The 15,630-nt window shown below is 56.7% G+C and overlaps 2 protein-coding genes across 3 annotated transcripts; one reads left to right on the top strand and one right to left on the bottom strand.

Moving 5' to 3' along the window:
* Positions 1–2,306: 2,306 nt before the first annotated feature.
* Positions 2,307–3,209, bottom strand: LOC143155755 (noggin-1-like). Its single transcript, XM_076328724.1, has one exon. The coding sequence runs from the start codon at positions 3,207–3,209 to the stop codon at positions 2,433–2,435; it is 777 nt and encodes a 258-aa protein (XP_076184839.1). The 3' UTR covers positions 2,307–2,432.
* A 2,646-nt stretch (positions 3,210–5,855) lies between these two features.
* Positions 5,856–8,705, top strand: GALR3 (galanin receptor 3). 2 transcript variants are annotated; one of them, XM_076328722.1, is made up of 3 exons: positions 5,860–6,227; positions 6,822–7,742; positions 8,416–8,705. In XM_076328722.1, exons 1-2 carry the CDS (start codon positions 5,878–5,880, stop codon positions 7,711–7,713), a joined length of 1,242 nt encoding a protein of 413 aa, XP_076184837.1. In that variant the 5' UTR covers positions 5,860–5,877; the 3' UTR covers positions 7,714–7,742; positions 8,416–8,705. The 2 variants fall into 2 exon arrangements, with proteins under 2 accessions (XP_076184838.1, XP_076184837.1); XM_076328723.1 differs by lacking the exon at positions 8,416–8,705 and having other exon boundaries at positions 5,856–6,227; positions 6,822–7,835.
* Positions 8,706–15,630: the final 6,925 nt, after the last annotated feature.

The following is a 15,630-nucleotide window of genomic DNA, read 5'->3' as shown; positions in this document are numbered from 1 at the left end:
TTGCCCATTGCTGTGGTGCTCTCAAACCTGCCCTGGGAGCTGCATCTCACCCCAGAGAGGCTGTCGGGCAAGTTGAGGTGGCAGAGGCCAGCAGCTTGGCAAGAGGGCCTGCGTCTGCCTGGGGCTGAGGCCGGGGGCAGAGCAGGTGACAGAAACCTGTAATTTTCCTCCATCAGCTGCAATTTTCGCACAGTAGAGAACACATAGCAGGCTGGAATCTCTGGATTTGTTCTTCCAAGCTGTGCTGGGGTAGCGATTTAGCACTCGAGCAGGAACAAGTGGGTCCTGGGCATCTCTCAGGATTGCTTTGTTTGCATCGTTTTTGCTCCAGATGAGAAATCACGTGTGTCCTGCTGTCTGCCCACGTGCTGAACTGAGTACCAGCTGCCTGCAGCCCAGAACAGACTCCAGGCGAAATGGGGCTGTGCTGTGCTTGGGTGCCAGAGCACTGGGTCATGTCAGCAAAGACCTCCAAAAATGCTACCTGCCGTTAGGCAGTCAGGGAGCGAACTATGGGGTGATAACGCATCTGACCTGAACCAGAGCAACTGCAGAAGAATATAGAAGTTAATCGAGGGTTGCAGCGCTTTACGGGATGCAAAAGGCAGGGGAAAAACATATTTGCTATGGGGCTGCCACCAGACCTTGTTAGAGCACCTGGTAGTGTAACTGTGTGCCGATTTTATTTAATTTTCCGTCTCTGCAGGGCCCTGAGCTCAGCCTGCTGATAAAGTATGATACGGAGTTCCCTCTGTGTGGTGCCAGGCCCTCACGGTGCTGCAAACTCTTCCCCCTTATAAAAGGGCAATATTTTGGGAATGGGGAATGTAATGGGGAAATGGCAGGGGGTTGCGCTCAGGCCTCTCTTGCAACCTGGAAGAGATGAAGCTTCAGCCAGATGGGCTCTGGTACAGGGGGTTTGAGTCCCTAAACCGAATCACTGCTGTCTTGAGCCCGATGTGTGTGCACCCCCTTGCTCCCCCCTACTTGCACACCTGTACCATGCTCCCCCTGCACCTCCCTCCTGCTGGTCTCCAACCCAGCCTTCCCCCTCTCCCCTGGGCTTCTGCAGGCAGCCCTGCCGATGTCTCTGCTCCATTCAGGGCAACTAACCCAAGCAGTTTAACCCTGCTCCAGCTTTCAAGTCCTCCGTCAATGGGAGAGCAGTCATACAGATGCCTCGCTGCTCAGCTGCAAGCAAAAGCAGCAGCAGCCTCCCTCCCCTGCGACGCGCACACTTGTTCTTGCGTGCACACATGAGCTCCCCCCTTCTCCTCCTCTCCTCGCCAGGCGCTCTGACCTCCCTCTCCCCTCCGTCTCTCCCAGGCCCCTTGGCAGCTGACCCCCGTGCTCCTGCTGCTTCTCCGCCTGCTTCAAGGCTGAGCTCTGCAGCCGACTGCGGTTTGCATGGCGGCACGGGGAGTGCCAGAGCCCGGGGAAGGCAGGAGGGTCAGGCCATGGCACAGTGAAAATGAATAATGCAGCGCACATTGACTGCAGGCACCATGTTAATACTGCATTGCCAGGCGAAGCCTCCAGCTCTTTATTTCTTCAAGGCCTCCCGACCTAGGTCTGATCTGCAGCTATTTGCAGCTTTTAGCCCAGAAAGCAGAGGACTTTTTGCCGGGTGAGATGTAGAGGCAGACGCCACTTTTCGAGGATGAAGTTCCTACCACGGGCTCACTGACCCACCCCAGACCCATATGCTGCTCTGCCAGGCTTTCCCCCACGTCTCAAGCCGTCACCCTCTATACCACGTGGGATCCCCGTATCTCACCCATTGTACCTCAGGGTAGGGGACTGTCCTGTCCCATCCCGTTTCCATACACACCCACCCCTACAGATGCTTCCAGCCCTGAGTCCCTCCCCACCCCACACTTCTTCCACCCTCGCCAGGCTGCCTTGTTGCAGTCCCAAACCTGCCCCCCTTCCTGCTGACACCTTCCAGCCCCTCTCCACACCGCTGTTTCCATGCTGAGCGGCGACCCACCTCCCTCTACCCCTTCCCCACCAGCATCCCTCTGCCCTTTCTCCCTGCCCACAGCCCTGCCCAGGCAGGCAGGGATGCCCCAGCTTGGACTGAGCCTGCCGGGGCTGATGCAAACGGGGTCTGAACCTGCCATCAGGTGCCATGATTTTCCCATCCCGCATCCTTCACCAGAGATAAATGCCATGCAAGGGCCCCCAGTGGTGCAACCTCTCTGCGCTGGCGAGTGAGGGGCGAAGTAGCTGTGTCCCCCCTGGCTTGGGGGCTTTGGCGAGAAACAGCAATGCCCACAGCCGCTCCCCGCTTCATTTCTGGAGGTTTATTTCTCCATTTGGAGGATTATCCCCCCGGCTCCCTGGCCCCAGGGGTGAGCCCAGGTGGCCACTCACCTCTTCAGGCCATTTGGCTGCAAGAACAGGAGTCAGGGGGTCCCTCTGCAGCCCCCTCAGCGGCAGGAGCACTTGCAGGCAGCCACGACAGGGTAGGGGATCTGCCGCCAGGCACAGTGCGGGGGGCCGGGGGACCGGGGGGCCCAGCAGTGCCAGGCCAGCAGCTTGATGTGGGTGAGCTGCGCGGGGCGGCAGGTCATGCCGGGGGGCCAGGAGCAGCCGGGGGGGCCGGTCTCGCAGGCGGTGTGGCGCACCCAGCGGGGCCAGAAGACTGGTCCCAGGTCAACCCAGGTGGATGTGAGGCGGCAGGCGGCCCGCTCCACCAGCCACTGCCGCAGGCGGTGGGCCAGGGCCCCCGGCAGCTCAGGGGGCAGCCCCGGGCCGGGGGGCAGCAGGGGGGGCAGCTCCAGCCCCTCCGCCTCCCGCCACAGCTTGCGGCGGTAGCGCCCGGCCCCCTCCGCCAGGTCCCAGCTCAGGGACTCCAGGTTCTCCTCGGGGACGCTGTTGTTGCGGCCCCGGGGCTCCTCGGTCGCCATCCAGAAGGAGTCGAAGGCTGAGCCCAGCAGCCGACGCAGCCGCCCAGGCCGCAGGTGCCGGGGCTTGGGAGAGTAGCGGTAGTCCTCAGGGGAGAGCGAGAGGCTGTAGGGCCGCACTGGGGCCGAGGGACGGCCGCGCAGCAGGTGGGCGGCAGGGTCAGCGGTGCCAGACGGCGGCAGCGGTGGTGGCTCCCTGGGTTCCTCCAGCAGCGGCAGTAGGCGCAGGGCACCCAGCGGTGGGAGCAGGCAGAGGAGGAGGAGGAGGAGGAGGAGGCAGCCACAGCGTGGTCCCTCCATGGCGAGCGGCGCTGCGGCGGGCTGTGCCGGGCTGTGGGTTCTCGCTCCGCCGCATCCCCCAGGTTATCGCTGTGTCCCGAGGCATGGCCTTCCCCTTTTCCCTGGTTACAGCGGCTGATAGCGAGTGGGCAGGGGCACCCTGCTCCCTCCCGCCGGAGGGGCAGGCAGGGAGGAGAGGACACATCGTCCCTCCCGCCAGGCTGAGGGGTACCGCTGACGGGGGTATCAGGGCTGCCATGAAGGTGAAGGGGCTGGTGCCTCCTTCTCCTCCTCCGCATCCTACCCCATCGTTGGAAGAGGCATCCAGGACCTTCCCAGCAAAGGGAAGCTGGTGGCTTTCGGGTCTTGCTGGGAAAGGACCACCAAGCTGTGCTCGGCCTCAGCACACCTGGAAGTCCGCAGGGCACAGGTCCCGTTGCGGGGGTGGATGCGGTGGCTGGGCGGTGGGGCAGGAGGGCTGCGTGGGTCACTGTCGCCTCTCAGCACATCAGCCGGCACATGTGCTGTCCTGGGCAGCGGTGAAGGAGCTGAACCTGGATGACAAGCCTCCCTGGATGGCTTGTCCTTCCTCCCCACACTGCAGTGCCCCAGCAGTGCTGGTGGAGGGCAGATCTGGACTGGATGGAAAGCAAAACCTGCTTTCCCCTCCTTCCCTGGGTCAGACATTGTGGGAGAGACTCGATCTACTCTGTCCCTTCCTACTAACAATTAATAACAGCTAGTAATAGCAATTAATTGCTCATGCTCCAGAGGGTTTGGACCCATATCCCAAGGATGGGGCAGAGGCCAGGCTCACCCTGCTGGGATATTCATGTTCCCCGGAGGTGTTGGGCAACATGTCCTGAACACCCAGCATCAAGGGGTGCCCACAAGGCCCACCAGGGTCCGTGGGACCCTGCCCCCCTCCATCCTCCCTCTCCCACCGGAGACTAGCGGGCTTTTTCTCTGCTGCCCCCTCCTCGCTGGAGCGGGGAGCGGCTGAGGCTGCTGGAAGACTGGGCAGAGAGGAGTTAACTCCAAACCCAACCTCAGGGAGAGGGGAAAAAAAAACAACCCAGAGATCAATGGATCAGCAGCAAGAGCAGAGGGAGGGAAAAGGGGGAGACAGAGAGAGAGGAGAGGAGCTCCAGAAGGAGAGAGACGGTGTGGGAGCCAGGAGAAGAGAGAGCAGAGCTGGTGGCGGGCAGGGGGAAGCAGTGGAGCACTGGGCAGGGGTGACGGCGCTGCCCAGACAAAGTCTTCGGTGGCTTGCATCCTCCTCACCACTGCTGCCTGGCCTGGACCAGAGGTCTCCCCCGAGCAAGCGGTGAAGCTGCAGGCCCTTCCTCACAGAGGTGAGTGCTGGCTTCCCAAGCAAGGAGCAGCTGAGCAGGGATACGACAGTGCCCAGAGATGTCACGTAGGCAGCGGGGCAACATGTGCGTGCCCAGAGTGTGACCAGGGTACTCTGCTCGAGTGAGGAGATCCCACGGGGCCGGGATGGAGGAGCCAGGTCGTTACCAGTAGGACAGAGGGGACTGCAGAGCCAGAGAGGCAGGGACGACCTTTCGATGCAATACAGAGAGGCTGCTGGGAAGGAGAAGTGGCATGAGCTGAGGGATAGGGGAGCATGGGGCGAAGGAGCTTGCACGACCCAAAAAAAGAGTTAATTGCATGTCAACAGTTGCTAGATAACAGTGTCTTTCCCTCTTGGTTGCTGCTCAGCGAAGGACAATTTGTTCTAATGATAGCACAACATGGGGAAGGCTCATTAGGAGATAGGCTGTTGGCACTCCCCGCCTGAGCACAGTGTTACTCGGGGCTGGAAGAAGTTTTGCAGCAAACCACAATACCTTGAGCTGCAGTAATAATTACGCTCCTTCACAATGATCATCATGTTGTGTTTCAGGCAGCTGCAAGGTCTCCCCTGTTCCTCTCCTAACCGCCACTGTCCAGCCCATGACCACCTCTCAGCATCAGGAAGAGCTGCCCTGAGTCACCCCTCCTCTGTGGAGCACAACTACTGCAAAGGGAGCAAGGGGCAGCCAGCTCTAGGGTGGAGGTGGTCCCAGCTGAAGGAGCTCCCTTGAGGCAGGAGCGCGGCGGGGTGCTGCTGCTGTGGGTGTCATCCAGGCAACAGGTCCCTGCTGCCAGAGGTGGCACAGCCCTGGGGTGAGGGTGCCAGAACCTCTTGCGGTTCCTGTGGCCTTGTGTCCCTCGTTGAGCCCTGTTGAACACCAGCCAGGATTTAGACTTGCCAAAGCAAGCAATCCCAAGAGGTTTAGCGGCTTGGGGATTGTAGGAGGAATGTAGGGGAGGCCAGGCGGCAGGGCAGGGTGTCCTTCGGGGGGCTGGGAGCACAGGAGGTGCCGTGGTGGGGACATGAATGCAGGCAGGAGAAAGGGGCTTTGGCTCCGCTCAAGCCAGGCAGATGTGGGCTGACTGATCCCAACAGCATTCTTGCCAGTGACGTCATGAGGATCTTGATGTCATCATTTAACCAGCTGGTTGGGACTGGCGTCTCTGGGAGAAACATGGGCATCAGACAAAGGCTGGGATCAGGCACCCTAGGGCCAGAGCTCTGGTGGCCACTGTGGTCAACACCGAGCAGCACCTGCTTGCCTACAGCCATGCACAGGTGCTGTGTCTCCCTTTTTCCCCTCGCAGGTCCCTGTAGTCAGATGGGGAGATGCCGGGAGGCTGGAACGCCTCCTCTGACAGCCCAGAGTTGCGAGCTGCAGGGATTATTGTGCCCATCATCTTCTCCCTCATCTTCCTCCTGGGCACTGTGGGGAATGGGCTGGTGCTAGCTGTGCTGCTGCGGAACGGCCAAGTCAAGTACAATACCACCAACCTTTTCATCCTTAACCTGGCCATGGCTGACCTGTGCTTCATCGTCTGCTGCGTCCCCTTCCAGGCCACCATTTACACCCTGGATGGGTGGCTCTTTGGGGCCTTTGCCTGCAAGGCTGTGCATTTCCTGATCTACCTCACCATGTACGCCAGCAGCTTCACCCTGGCCGCCGTCTCCGTTGACAGGCAAGTGTCCCCTCCACTTTGAGTCCCTCAGCTCAGGGACATGTTTGCCACCCTTGAACTCAGGGGTGGGAGAAAGGCCAGTCTGTTGAGTGTCCTGTAAGGAGGAGGTAGGGTGTCCCCAGAGGCAGAGCCAGCCTCCCTATCTCCCCATGCCCTCTTCCAGCACCAAGCCAAGCTCTTGGCTTGGTTACCCAGCCCTCACTTAGGAAGGAGGAGTACAGGCACATGCTGAGGTTTGGTGTCCACCATGCAAAACCAAGAACAGCAAAACCCCAGGGCAGCAGTGCACTAGAGGAGAAAGAGGGAGCCCTCTGGGACCTGCTCCTGTCCTTCTCTTCCCTGGTTCAAGAGGTATGCTGCTTGCCTTTCCCAAGCTAGCACAGCAGAGTGGGCAACAGAGATCCCAGACCCACTGTTGGGATGACCCTGATCTCTATGTGAATTCACCGTAACCCTCCCTACCAAGAGGTGGGGAGGGGAAGAGATGGGTGGCTGCGTGGGAAGGGGTGCACAGATGGCAGCTCCATGGGGCGACAAGGTATCACCTCACGTATATTGTATTTGGTCTCTCCTTCTCCATCCCCTCCTCGCCAGGTACCTGGCCATTCGCTATCCGCTGGAGTCCCGGGATGTCCGTACCTCCCGAAACGCAGGAGTGGCCATTGTAGCGATCTGGTCCCTGTCACTGCTCTTCGCGGGGCCTTACCTCAGTTACTACCAGATTGTCCATTACCACAGGGTGCCCATCTGCATCCCCATCTGGGAGGACCAGCGCCGAAAGATTCTGGACATCGTCACGTTTGTCTTTGGATACCTTCTGCCTGTGACCGTGGTGAGCCTGGCATACGCCAGGACCATCAAGTTCCTGTGGACCTCCGTAGACCCCATAGAAAGGATCTCAGAGTCCCGGAAGGCCAAGCGCAAGGTCACCAAGATGATTGTGGCTGTGGCCATCCTGTTCTGCCTCTGCTGGCTGCCCCACCACCTGGTCATCCTGTGCTTCTGGTTTGGCCACTTCCCCTTCAACCGAGCCACTTATGCTTGCCGCCTGGCTTCCCACTGCCTTTCATACGCCAACTCCTGTCTCAACCCCATCATCTATGCCCTCATCTCCAAGCATTTCCGCAAGCGTTTCAAGCAGGTGTTCACCTGCCTCTTCTTCCAGAACAAGACCAGGAAGAAGAAGAAGAAGAGAGTTGAAAAGAAAGTCCACGTGGTTAATGTGGGCAAAGGCTTCACCAACAGCACCAGAGGTTTCTATGGAGGCAACACTGAGGTGACCCAGGTCCCAGAGGAGAACACCAGGAAGAGGGTCCCTGAAGGTGCCAGTCATGATGCGAGAGCATGGTCTCACCAGTTACAAGATGCCATGGTCTCTGTGCAGAAGGAGCTGCTGGAAGAGGAAAGTTTGGCAACAGCTGGCCATCCCCTAGCCATGACCCCTCCAAGAGGAACTGAGGAGTTTCTGACTGTTCATTACAGATGAGCAAAGTGAAGAAGCCTGTTTTCCAGCCTGTGAGTAACCACTCCATTCCCAAACGGGCAGAACAATGTGGGGCAGAGGGGAATGGACACAGCAGAGCCACCGAAACCTCCTGTGGCAGTGGTTAACCCATTGTCCCCACTCACCTTCACTCACTGGCCCACAGCATTCATATAGGAATGGCACAATCCACCCATACAAATGCAGAGTGGAGGGACACTTTGATGTGATGCCAAGAGTGGCATTCCTGCAACAGGTTTTAAGGCCTCCATTTCCCAACTTCCTAACTTGCTAATTTTGTGCAGTACCTTGAAACTCTAAGAGGGAGGCAACCAAAATGAAAACATCCTGGTAGGAAGCCCAGGCTGTTAAAGGCACATCAGAGCATGGGTGGGAAGGGTGGAGAGAGTGCACAGGGACCTGAGTGACAATGGGGTAGCTGGCAGCCTCTCTCCCTGGCAGGGCTGGGGTGCTGTGCCCAGCCCCAAGCAGTAAAACGCTGTTCCCTGCCCACATGTCCTTTTCCCATGGTCCAGGGGCAGCCCTAGTCCACCTCCATCCCTCTCCCTAGCCCCTGCATCCAGATCAGAGGGCCTTTGCCACACTGTCTTACGTGCAAGGAAGCTAGCTGTCTGTGCCAACAGCTCGATGATGCAAACTCTGCGGCAGTCACTAGTCATGCTCAAACGATTTATGTCACGGCAGGTGAAGATTGGAAAGGCTTGTGTGCTGACACCTCTGCGTGCCTCCCCTCTGCACCTGTGGCTTCTCTGAAGTTCAAGGAGGAAAGGACCATCTGTCCAGTCTCTTCCCTCCACCCTGCCCCACCAGAAGTACTTGCTGGAGGATGTTTCCTAGAGCTCTGTCCCACCTGGCTTTAGCTCTTGCAAGCAGATCCTGCAGAACGCTGTCCCACTTCCTAATGCCGCTTGCAGTTCAGAAATATTTCCTGATAGCCATCCCCAGTTCTTCCTAAAGAAACCTGGTAACTCCTCCTTCCACCATGTTGTTCCACCTGATCCGCCCCTCTGCTTACTTTCTGTTTGCCTTTTGCAAATTCCTGAGGGATGCTGGCTCCTCTTTGATCTTTGCTTGCTACTCAGAGTTTTATCCCTTCCTTCTAGGGCTGAAGGACCTGTTGCTCTCTGATTCATTGCTATTAGCCCCATGTGTGTGGTTTACTGACTTGGCCAGACAGTGTTTTCCACTTGATGGTGATGATTGTGAGTGAATTGATGGCTGTCACCAAAGCAGAAGAAAGTAGCTAAGCTGCAAAATGAGCTGTGGAGCCAGGTGACAGCTGTGGTGAGGCAAAGGAGAAAGAAACAGACCCATGTTCAATCCTGTCTCCTCAGTGCCCCTTTCTACCTGCTGGAGAGGGTTTCTAGGAGAGCATGAGGCCAACACTGCTCAGTAGATTGGGACATCTTCCAAGACGGCCACTGTTGTGGGATTGCTGTGGGACCCATGTCTGCCTGGGAGCAAAACTTTCCCCTGGTCTGTCCCCTGCTGCCCCAAGCAGCAGTGGAGGAGCCTTTGGCTGTGGTAGCAGCTCAAAGACACCTCGCAGCAGGGCCAAGCATCCCCCCGGCCTGACCATGGGAAGGATGGGAAGTGCCACAGAGATGGTGCGGTGGGACAAAAATCACATTCACCAGAAGGTGCTGGAATTTCTCCCCTGCTTGACCTGAATAAACCCCACTAATTTCCTTCACCTGCCACGTTTGCTGTGTGCTGGATACAATCTCTGCCCGGCATGGGGCTCTGCAGTTTGGGCTGGAGGCGGTGGAGGCTGTACAAGCTGTCTGACCACAGCCTGGTGCTCCCAAGTCACTAGCAGGGCGTCATTTGTTTTATTTGACTTTGCAGACACTGCAGAAGTGTACAAAAGAAGCAAAGCTGAGGGTTTTAAGATGGATACAGCACTGCTGGTGTTCAAGAGAAAGTTGTAGGAGAGGGGGAGACAGAAGAAGAGAGAGGGAAAAGGAGGGATGGTGAGAGGACGGGGGGGGGGGGGCAATATAAGTGATAAATGTGTGGCGGGAACCATCCACAGGGACAGAAAACGGCAGTGAGAAGGCAGGGCAAAGGGAGGGGCTAGAAGCAGAGGGCAGAAGGGAGGACGAGGGGGCATGAGGGAGGCGGGAAGTAATGTGCTGGCAGAGCACCCACATTTTGGCAGGAGCCTTCTCCCCACCCCAGCAGTGTCACACTTCTCCGGAGCTGCGGTGAGCATCGCTTCTCTGTGTTGGACCCCAGCCCCACAGCAGCTTTCTCCAGCATTTTTCTGCATCATCAGGCTGCCGGAGAAGCCCAGAAAAACACCATCCAAGCAAGGCCTTTGATCAGGCTAGTGCATATGGGAGGGAGGGAGGGAGCCGGTGGGATTTGCATTGCTGCAATGCCGTGATTTGCCGCGGTGCCTGGCAGAGCTAGGCCTGGGCACATGGCTGACTTCACACAGCTCCAGTTTTGTCATGTAGGCGTGACATGAGTGGAGAAGGGAGAGGGGCCGAGCGGGGTACTCGGCTTCCCCAATGTGCCAAGTCCATGTGTCACAGGTAATCACAGCCGCCTGAGGCCATCCTCTGCGGGGATGAGACAGCTTCGCCATGGGGACGTAAACTCTGTGATGCCACCTGGCTTGTGAGTGCAAGCGGGACAGATCCTGCTTTGTTTGCCAGCACAGGCGTAGCCCCTGAGTATCAGTCCTGTGTCTTGGGAGCTTTTGGTGATGCTGTAGGACAAGCCCAGGAAGAAGCCCTAGGAAGGGGACAAAGACAAATCACCTGAGAGACTGGGAGGAGGAAAGGGACTGCTTTTGCCAGCCAGGCAAGCCCTGAGGAAGGGAAAGGGACCAGCCCGTGGAAGGACCTCCATGGTGAGAGGTGAGGGAGAAATCTCCGTTAGCATCACACTTCCTGATCACATCCCAGGGACTTTGCTTTCCTCTGGGAGAGGTCAGGATCATCAGGGCCACACCTTATCCCCACTGAGACAGTTTTCTGTTGGCAGCGAAGGAGATGAGCTTGCTCATTCAGGACCGTTAAACTGAGCTCAAGCCCCACAGAGCTCCTCAGCGACCTCCTCCGCAATCCTGCAGCCGGGAGCGGGATGCCTCGGCCTCAAATCATCAGACCTGCCACTGTCCCAGCTCAATATTTACAGTAAACTTTACATGATTGCAACAGCCCTCCTTTTCCTTAATTACATATGGCATTTAATTAGCGCTGTGTGGCTCCTGAATGTGTAACTCTTAACGTGAAGCAGATCTTCACCCAGAATGCCCTAAGAGCAGGTGAAAGAGGCAAAGCTAGGCAGAAAGTGTTTAGTGAAAGCAGTGACATTGAGGGACACTCCAGACTTCCACGCTGAAGCTGGGAAGCAGTTACACATCATCATGGCAGCAGTAGGTTTCAGAGTGAACATGTTTGCCCTGAACGAGGCAGATCATTCTCCTTCCACGGCAGTTCACTTCCCCCAGCCCCGCTGCCCACAGCCAGCATGTGCATGGAGATATCCCTCCTGGCGAAGCCCTACGGGCTGATGCAAGGTGGAGACGCAAGGGCTGAGTGCTCTGTCAGTCTCCATAGCCTGGAAATCTGCCAGGACCACACTGCTCGCTTTCTAGCTAATTAAAACAGCAAGGGAGCTAACGCTGGGGAGCCCCAGCCGGCAGAGAGGAGCCATTCACTGCCAGCCCGCTGATCGTCAGGAGCCGATTGCCAACGTGAGCCTGCGGCAAATGTGAAGTTGCTGGAGGCTGTGCAGCCCCGCTGGTGGTGTCCTGAGCCCTACATGGGCTGCGGAAGTCACTGGTGTCCTCGCTTGTCCCCATGCACGGTGGGACCTCATCAAGGCAGCTGGAGGCTGCATCCAAAGCAAAGGGTTTTTGTCCCCATCCTTGCCCTTCGACACTCTCAGTGCTGTAGGCGTTGTACAGTGGGGATGGGGGACATCAGGCAGCAAGGGGCTCATCAGGCAGCAAGGGGCTCACAGAGCTGTGGTGTGCATGAGCAGAGCCACAAGCCCCCCCTTATTTCTCTTCTCTTTCCGTCCCCTGCTTCTGCTTGCGTAAACCTTCCCTTATTGCTTTGTCCTGCCCACTCTTAAAATTCCCAGGCGAGGTGTTATTTCTAACCCTCGCTGAAGCTGTTGCATGCCTCGCTAGAGCTTAGCTCCAAGGACACCCCTTTCCCCGTGTGGAGGCCAGCTGAAGTGCTGCACTGGGAATTATTTTTCTTTTTCCATTCAAGTATTTGATGTTGCTCTCTGCACCTTGAGCCTCCCTCGTCTCCTATCCCTGTTTCTGATTTCTCTGGCTCCCCCTCCTCTGTAGTGGCTGCCGCACCTCTGTAGCCAATGCCTTTTGGCAACATGTCCAGCATGCTTTGCCTACCTTCCCGGGGATGGCTAGTCCTGGAGCTGCCCTTTGCATGTGATGCTGTGGCTGGTGGCCAGCTCGCATGGCCACAAGCAGCCTCCAGGTAACATGAATATCTGCATCATTTCTGGGGCTGAGGCCCCACTTCACAGCCCAAAGCATTGGAGGGAGAAGGGAACAGTGGTCGGGAGCAGTGATGCTGGCACAGCCAGACGCTGCCTGTTCTTGCCCGCTTGCGGCCAGGCTGTTGCTTGCCCCTGCTCCTCCTGGTCCTGGCTTGCAAAAGGAGTGGATCAGATCAGGACTGACTGCTGCACTTTGGGGTGAAGCCTACATAAAACAGGACAGAGGAGACAGGGAGAAAACCTGGGGGAGAAGGTGCATTTAGCACGGCAAGCATCTGCAAGCCCCAGCTCCCATCCCTAAGCTCTGCCTGGTGTTAAGCCCTGATTTTGGGGAGCACATGAGTGGGAAGGGCAGATGCTGAGCCTGGCTTGGGGAGGCTCTGGAGCCAGAAGGGAATTCCTGTCTGCCCAGTAACAGCGTGCACGCTCCAACTGGTTTCACAGCTCAAAGGCAGAGCCAAAGAAAAGGTGTCATGTCCTTGATATAGAGCTGGGTTTAATTAAAACTGAAGGAGCTTGATTGCTGCTTTCCACGTAGCCTCCCCTCCAGACTGATTAGCATTCTGCAGTCTCTGCTCCCAGCTTCTCGCCTTAATTAATGACTCCTTGCTTATATTTTCTTTCCTACTTGTCATCACTCGGGCTGATGAGCTTGGCTTTAACCCTGCAGAGGCCGGTTTGCCAAACCCACTGAGCGCAGCCACGCCAGGAGCTGGCACAGGGCAGAGGGAACAGGAGAGGCAAGGGCAGGTCAGGGCTTTGCGGCCAGTGGTCGGCACCAGCTCCCCTGCAAGCCGAGCATAGCTGTCCTCTGCGGAGCAACTTAGTCCTGCCAGTTGTGTGCCGGTTCTGGTGCCCACACATCTCCCCAGCGTGCGTGCTGTCAGCCTGATGCTGCTGGGAGATGTCAGACCCAGGTACCAAGAAGCTCATGTGCAAATCTGGCAGCCCTGGTGGCAGTTTCCCTCTCGGCAGACAGATGTGGCTGGGGGAGGCAGAAGGCCAGGGGAAGCTGTTACAAGGACAGCTCCTAATTCCCTGGCAGGGCAATGGGCTCAAGCACTGCCCTTGCACTCGTGGGAACAGGACCTTGTACAGACACTCTGCAAACAGCCAGGACAGCACTGCAAATGCATCTCGCGGCAAGACAGCCTTGCCGGCCAGAGAGGTAACGGTGTGACAGGGGTGGTCAGGGCACGTAGCACTATCAGCTATAGGGAATTCTGCTTATTTGCTTTTGGGTTTAGCTGCTGGTTCCTAATCCACGGCCAGCCTTAGCAGGTTGCCAGTTGATTATTTTAATTCTTCCAACAACCACGTGCTCTCTTCCCCTCTCAGAGCTTTCAGAAAAGCCCAGAGAAATGCTATTTGCCGTATCTCCTTTATCAGCTACAGTTTTGATTAAAAACTGCTGGCTCTTCCACCTAGTCGCCCCGTGGGCCCTGAGCTGCCCAGGGCTGCTCTCCCATGCTGGCCAGGCACAGTGCATGAAAAAGGCATCTTTCTGCAAGCAGCTTTCCATGATGGGGGAGATCTGTCTTGCTCACGGAACGAGCAGAGGAAGCAGGCGAAAGAGTGGGAGGTTTGCCAGAGATGCTTCATGGGGCTTCTTTAGCAGTGCAGATAATTACAATGATGGATTTGGAGTCTGCTAGAAAGGCAAAGGTGGAGGAAGTAATGGAGTTCAGATGTTGGCTCGATACCCTGGAGTTTAATTATTTCAGCTGCTGAAGAATTGAACAGATTCTTGATGTTTGCACATACTGCAGTGTGCACTTTGCATTCCCTTGCATGGGTGAGTGGCCGCTTCAGAGAAAGGCCTTTTGCTTAATAACATCCATGCAGCTTTGTTAGGAGGCTTTGTTTAGGGCTGTTGCTGCTGCTGTGGGTCCTTGATGAGACACAAGCAGGTTTTCAGTCTTCACTTGCTTGGATGATCCAGATCCTCAACCTGTCTGGTTTCGGTTGCGTCTTACAGCACAGCAGCGGCTGCAGAGCCGGGGAGGTTGCTGCTGGGTTCAGTGGCTGGGGATTCAGCGCGTCACTGCAGAGCCGTGCTCTGAATGAGGAGGGGAAATGGAGTGTATTTGGAGGCCAGGCAGCGGTGAGGGGGAAGCAGGGCCCTGGGTCAAGTCCTGGTTGGCACGGCATGCTGGCAGCCTGACGCCACAGCCCCAAGGAGGGGGATGCACCACCACTCAGGAAGGGACCTGGAATGTGTTTGATGGTGTAGCACAAGAAAAACGAGGAGGTTGGCCTGAGTTTAATGGCAAAATAAATAGCAGAGGGAAACCTGTGCTGTTGTTTTCATTCTTTGTTACTGCAGCAGAGACCTCTGGAATATGCGGAAAGCTCCCACCAGCCTCACATCTATGGGTTGTGCAGGGAAATATGTGGCCCGGGATGCAAGGGCAGGGGGAAAAGCTGCTGGGAGAGGCCAAAGACTCCAGACCAGGAGCAGCAGAAAAAGCAAACAGTGCCAGTGAACAGCTCTCGGCACAGCATGAAGCCGCACTCTCCTCCTCCCCTGGAACCTTTTCTTTCCTTCCTTCCCTCCCCAGCACCTAACTGTCTTTTGAGATACAGTTGCCGGACACAGCAGGGTAGTCAAGGCTTTGGCATGACCAGCAGAAACAAAGAAACCTAAAACTTTTCTCAGTCCAGTGCCAAACACATGACATGGCTCTCAGCAGCCCAGTGCTTCAGCCCTGAGGCAGGAAAGCAGAACTGAGTGTGGTGATTCCTACATGGTGCTTTTCCCACCCCCGAAAACCAGATCCCCTTTTCTCTTTCTTATCTGGTATTATCGCTAAAGTAGTGGCAAAACTTACTTCTTACAAGCCTGCTTGTTTTATTTGCCTCAGCTCATTGTACCAGTCTCCGGGGGACTACCAGTGCTGCCTCACCTCTCATAGAGGGAGCAGTGCTGCAAAAGAGGCAAGGCAAACACTCAGCTGGCTGCTGCACCCCCACCTTTCCCCTCTGAGCATACAGTCAGGAGCAGTTATTAAAAACTCCAGCACCAGGCAAGACAAAGGCCTGAAGAGCTGTGGACAACAATATCATGTGGGCTCAGGTTAAAAGCTTTGCTCCGAGCCCCAGCTAGGTGTATTTGGGTTTTGAGGAAAGCTTCTAAGCTGCGTCTAGTTAGCAGACAATGTCAGCAACTAAGGTAACTGCAGCGATAAAGAGCATTTCAGCTGCCTGCTCTTCGGGCACCTTAATGGTCTCCTCAGCAACAAGGCTGTTGAGTGCAGAAGCGTTGACAGCTGGGTGTATGTGCACACCAAGACTAGGCTGTGAAGATGGGAAGAAACAAGAGAAGTAAAGACTGGACACGAAGGTCACCTGCCCCTCACACAGGGACCACCCTGGAAATTCTCTGCCCTGCCCAGACGTCCCTCCCCAGCC

Source organism: Aptenodytes patagonicus, chromosome 1 (genome assembly GCF_965638725.1).
Source record: "Aptenodytes patagonicus chromosome 1, bAptPat1.pri.cur, whole genome shotgun sequence".
In the NCBI taxonomy this organism is placed as follows: domain Eukaryota; kingdom Metazoa; phylum Chordata; class Aves; order Sphenisciformes; family Spheniscidae; genus Aptenodytes; species Aptenodytes patagonicus.
The sequence above is the reverse complement of the archived record's forward strand: the minus strand, read 5'-3'. Positions and strand labels throughout refer to the sequence as shown.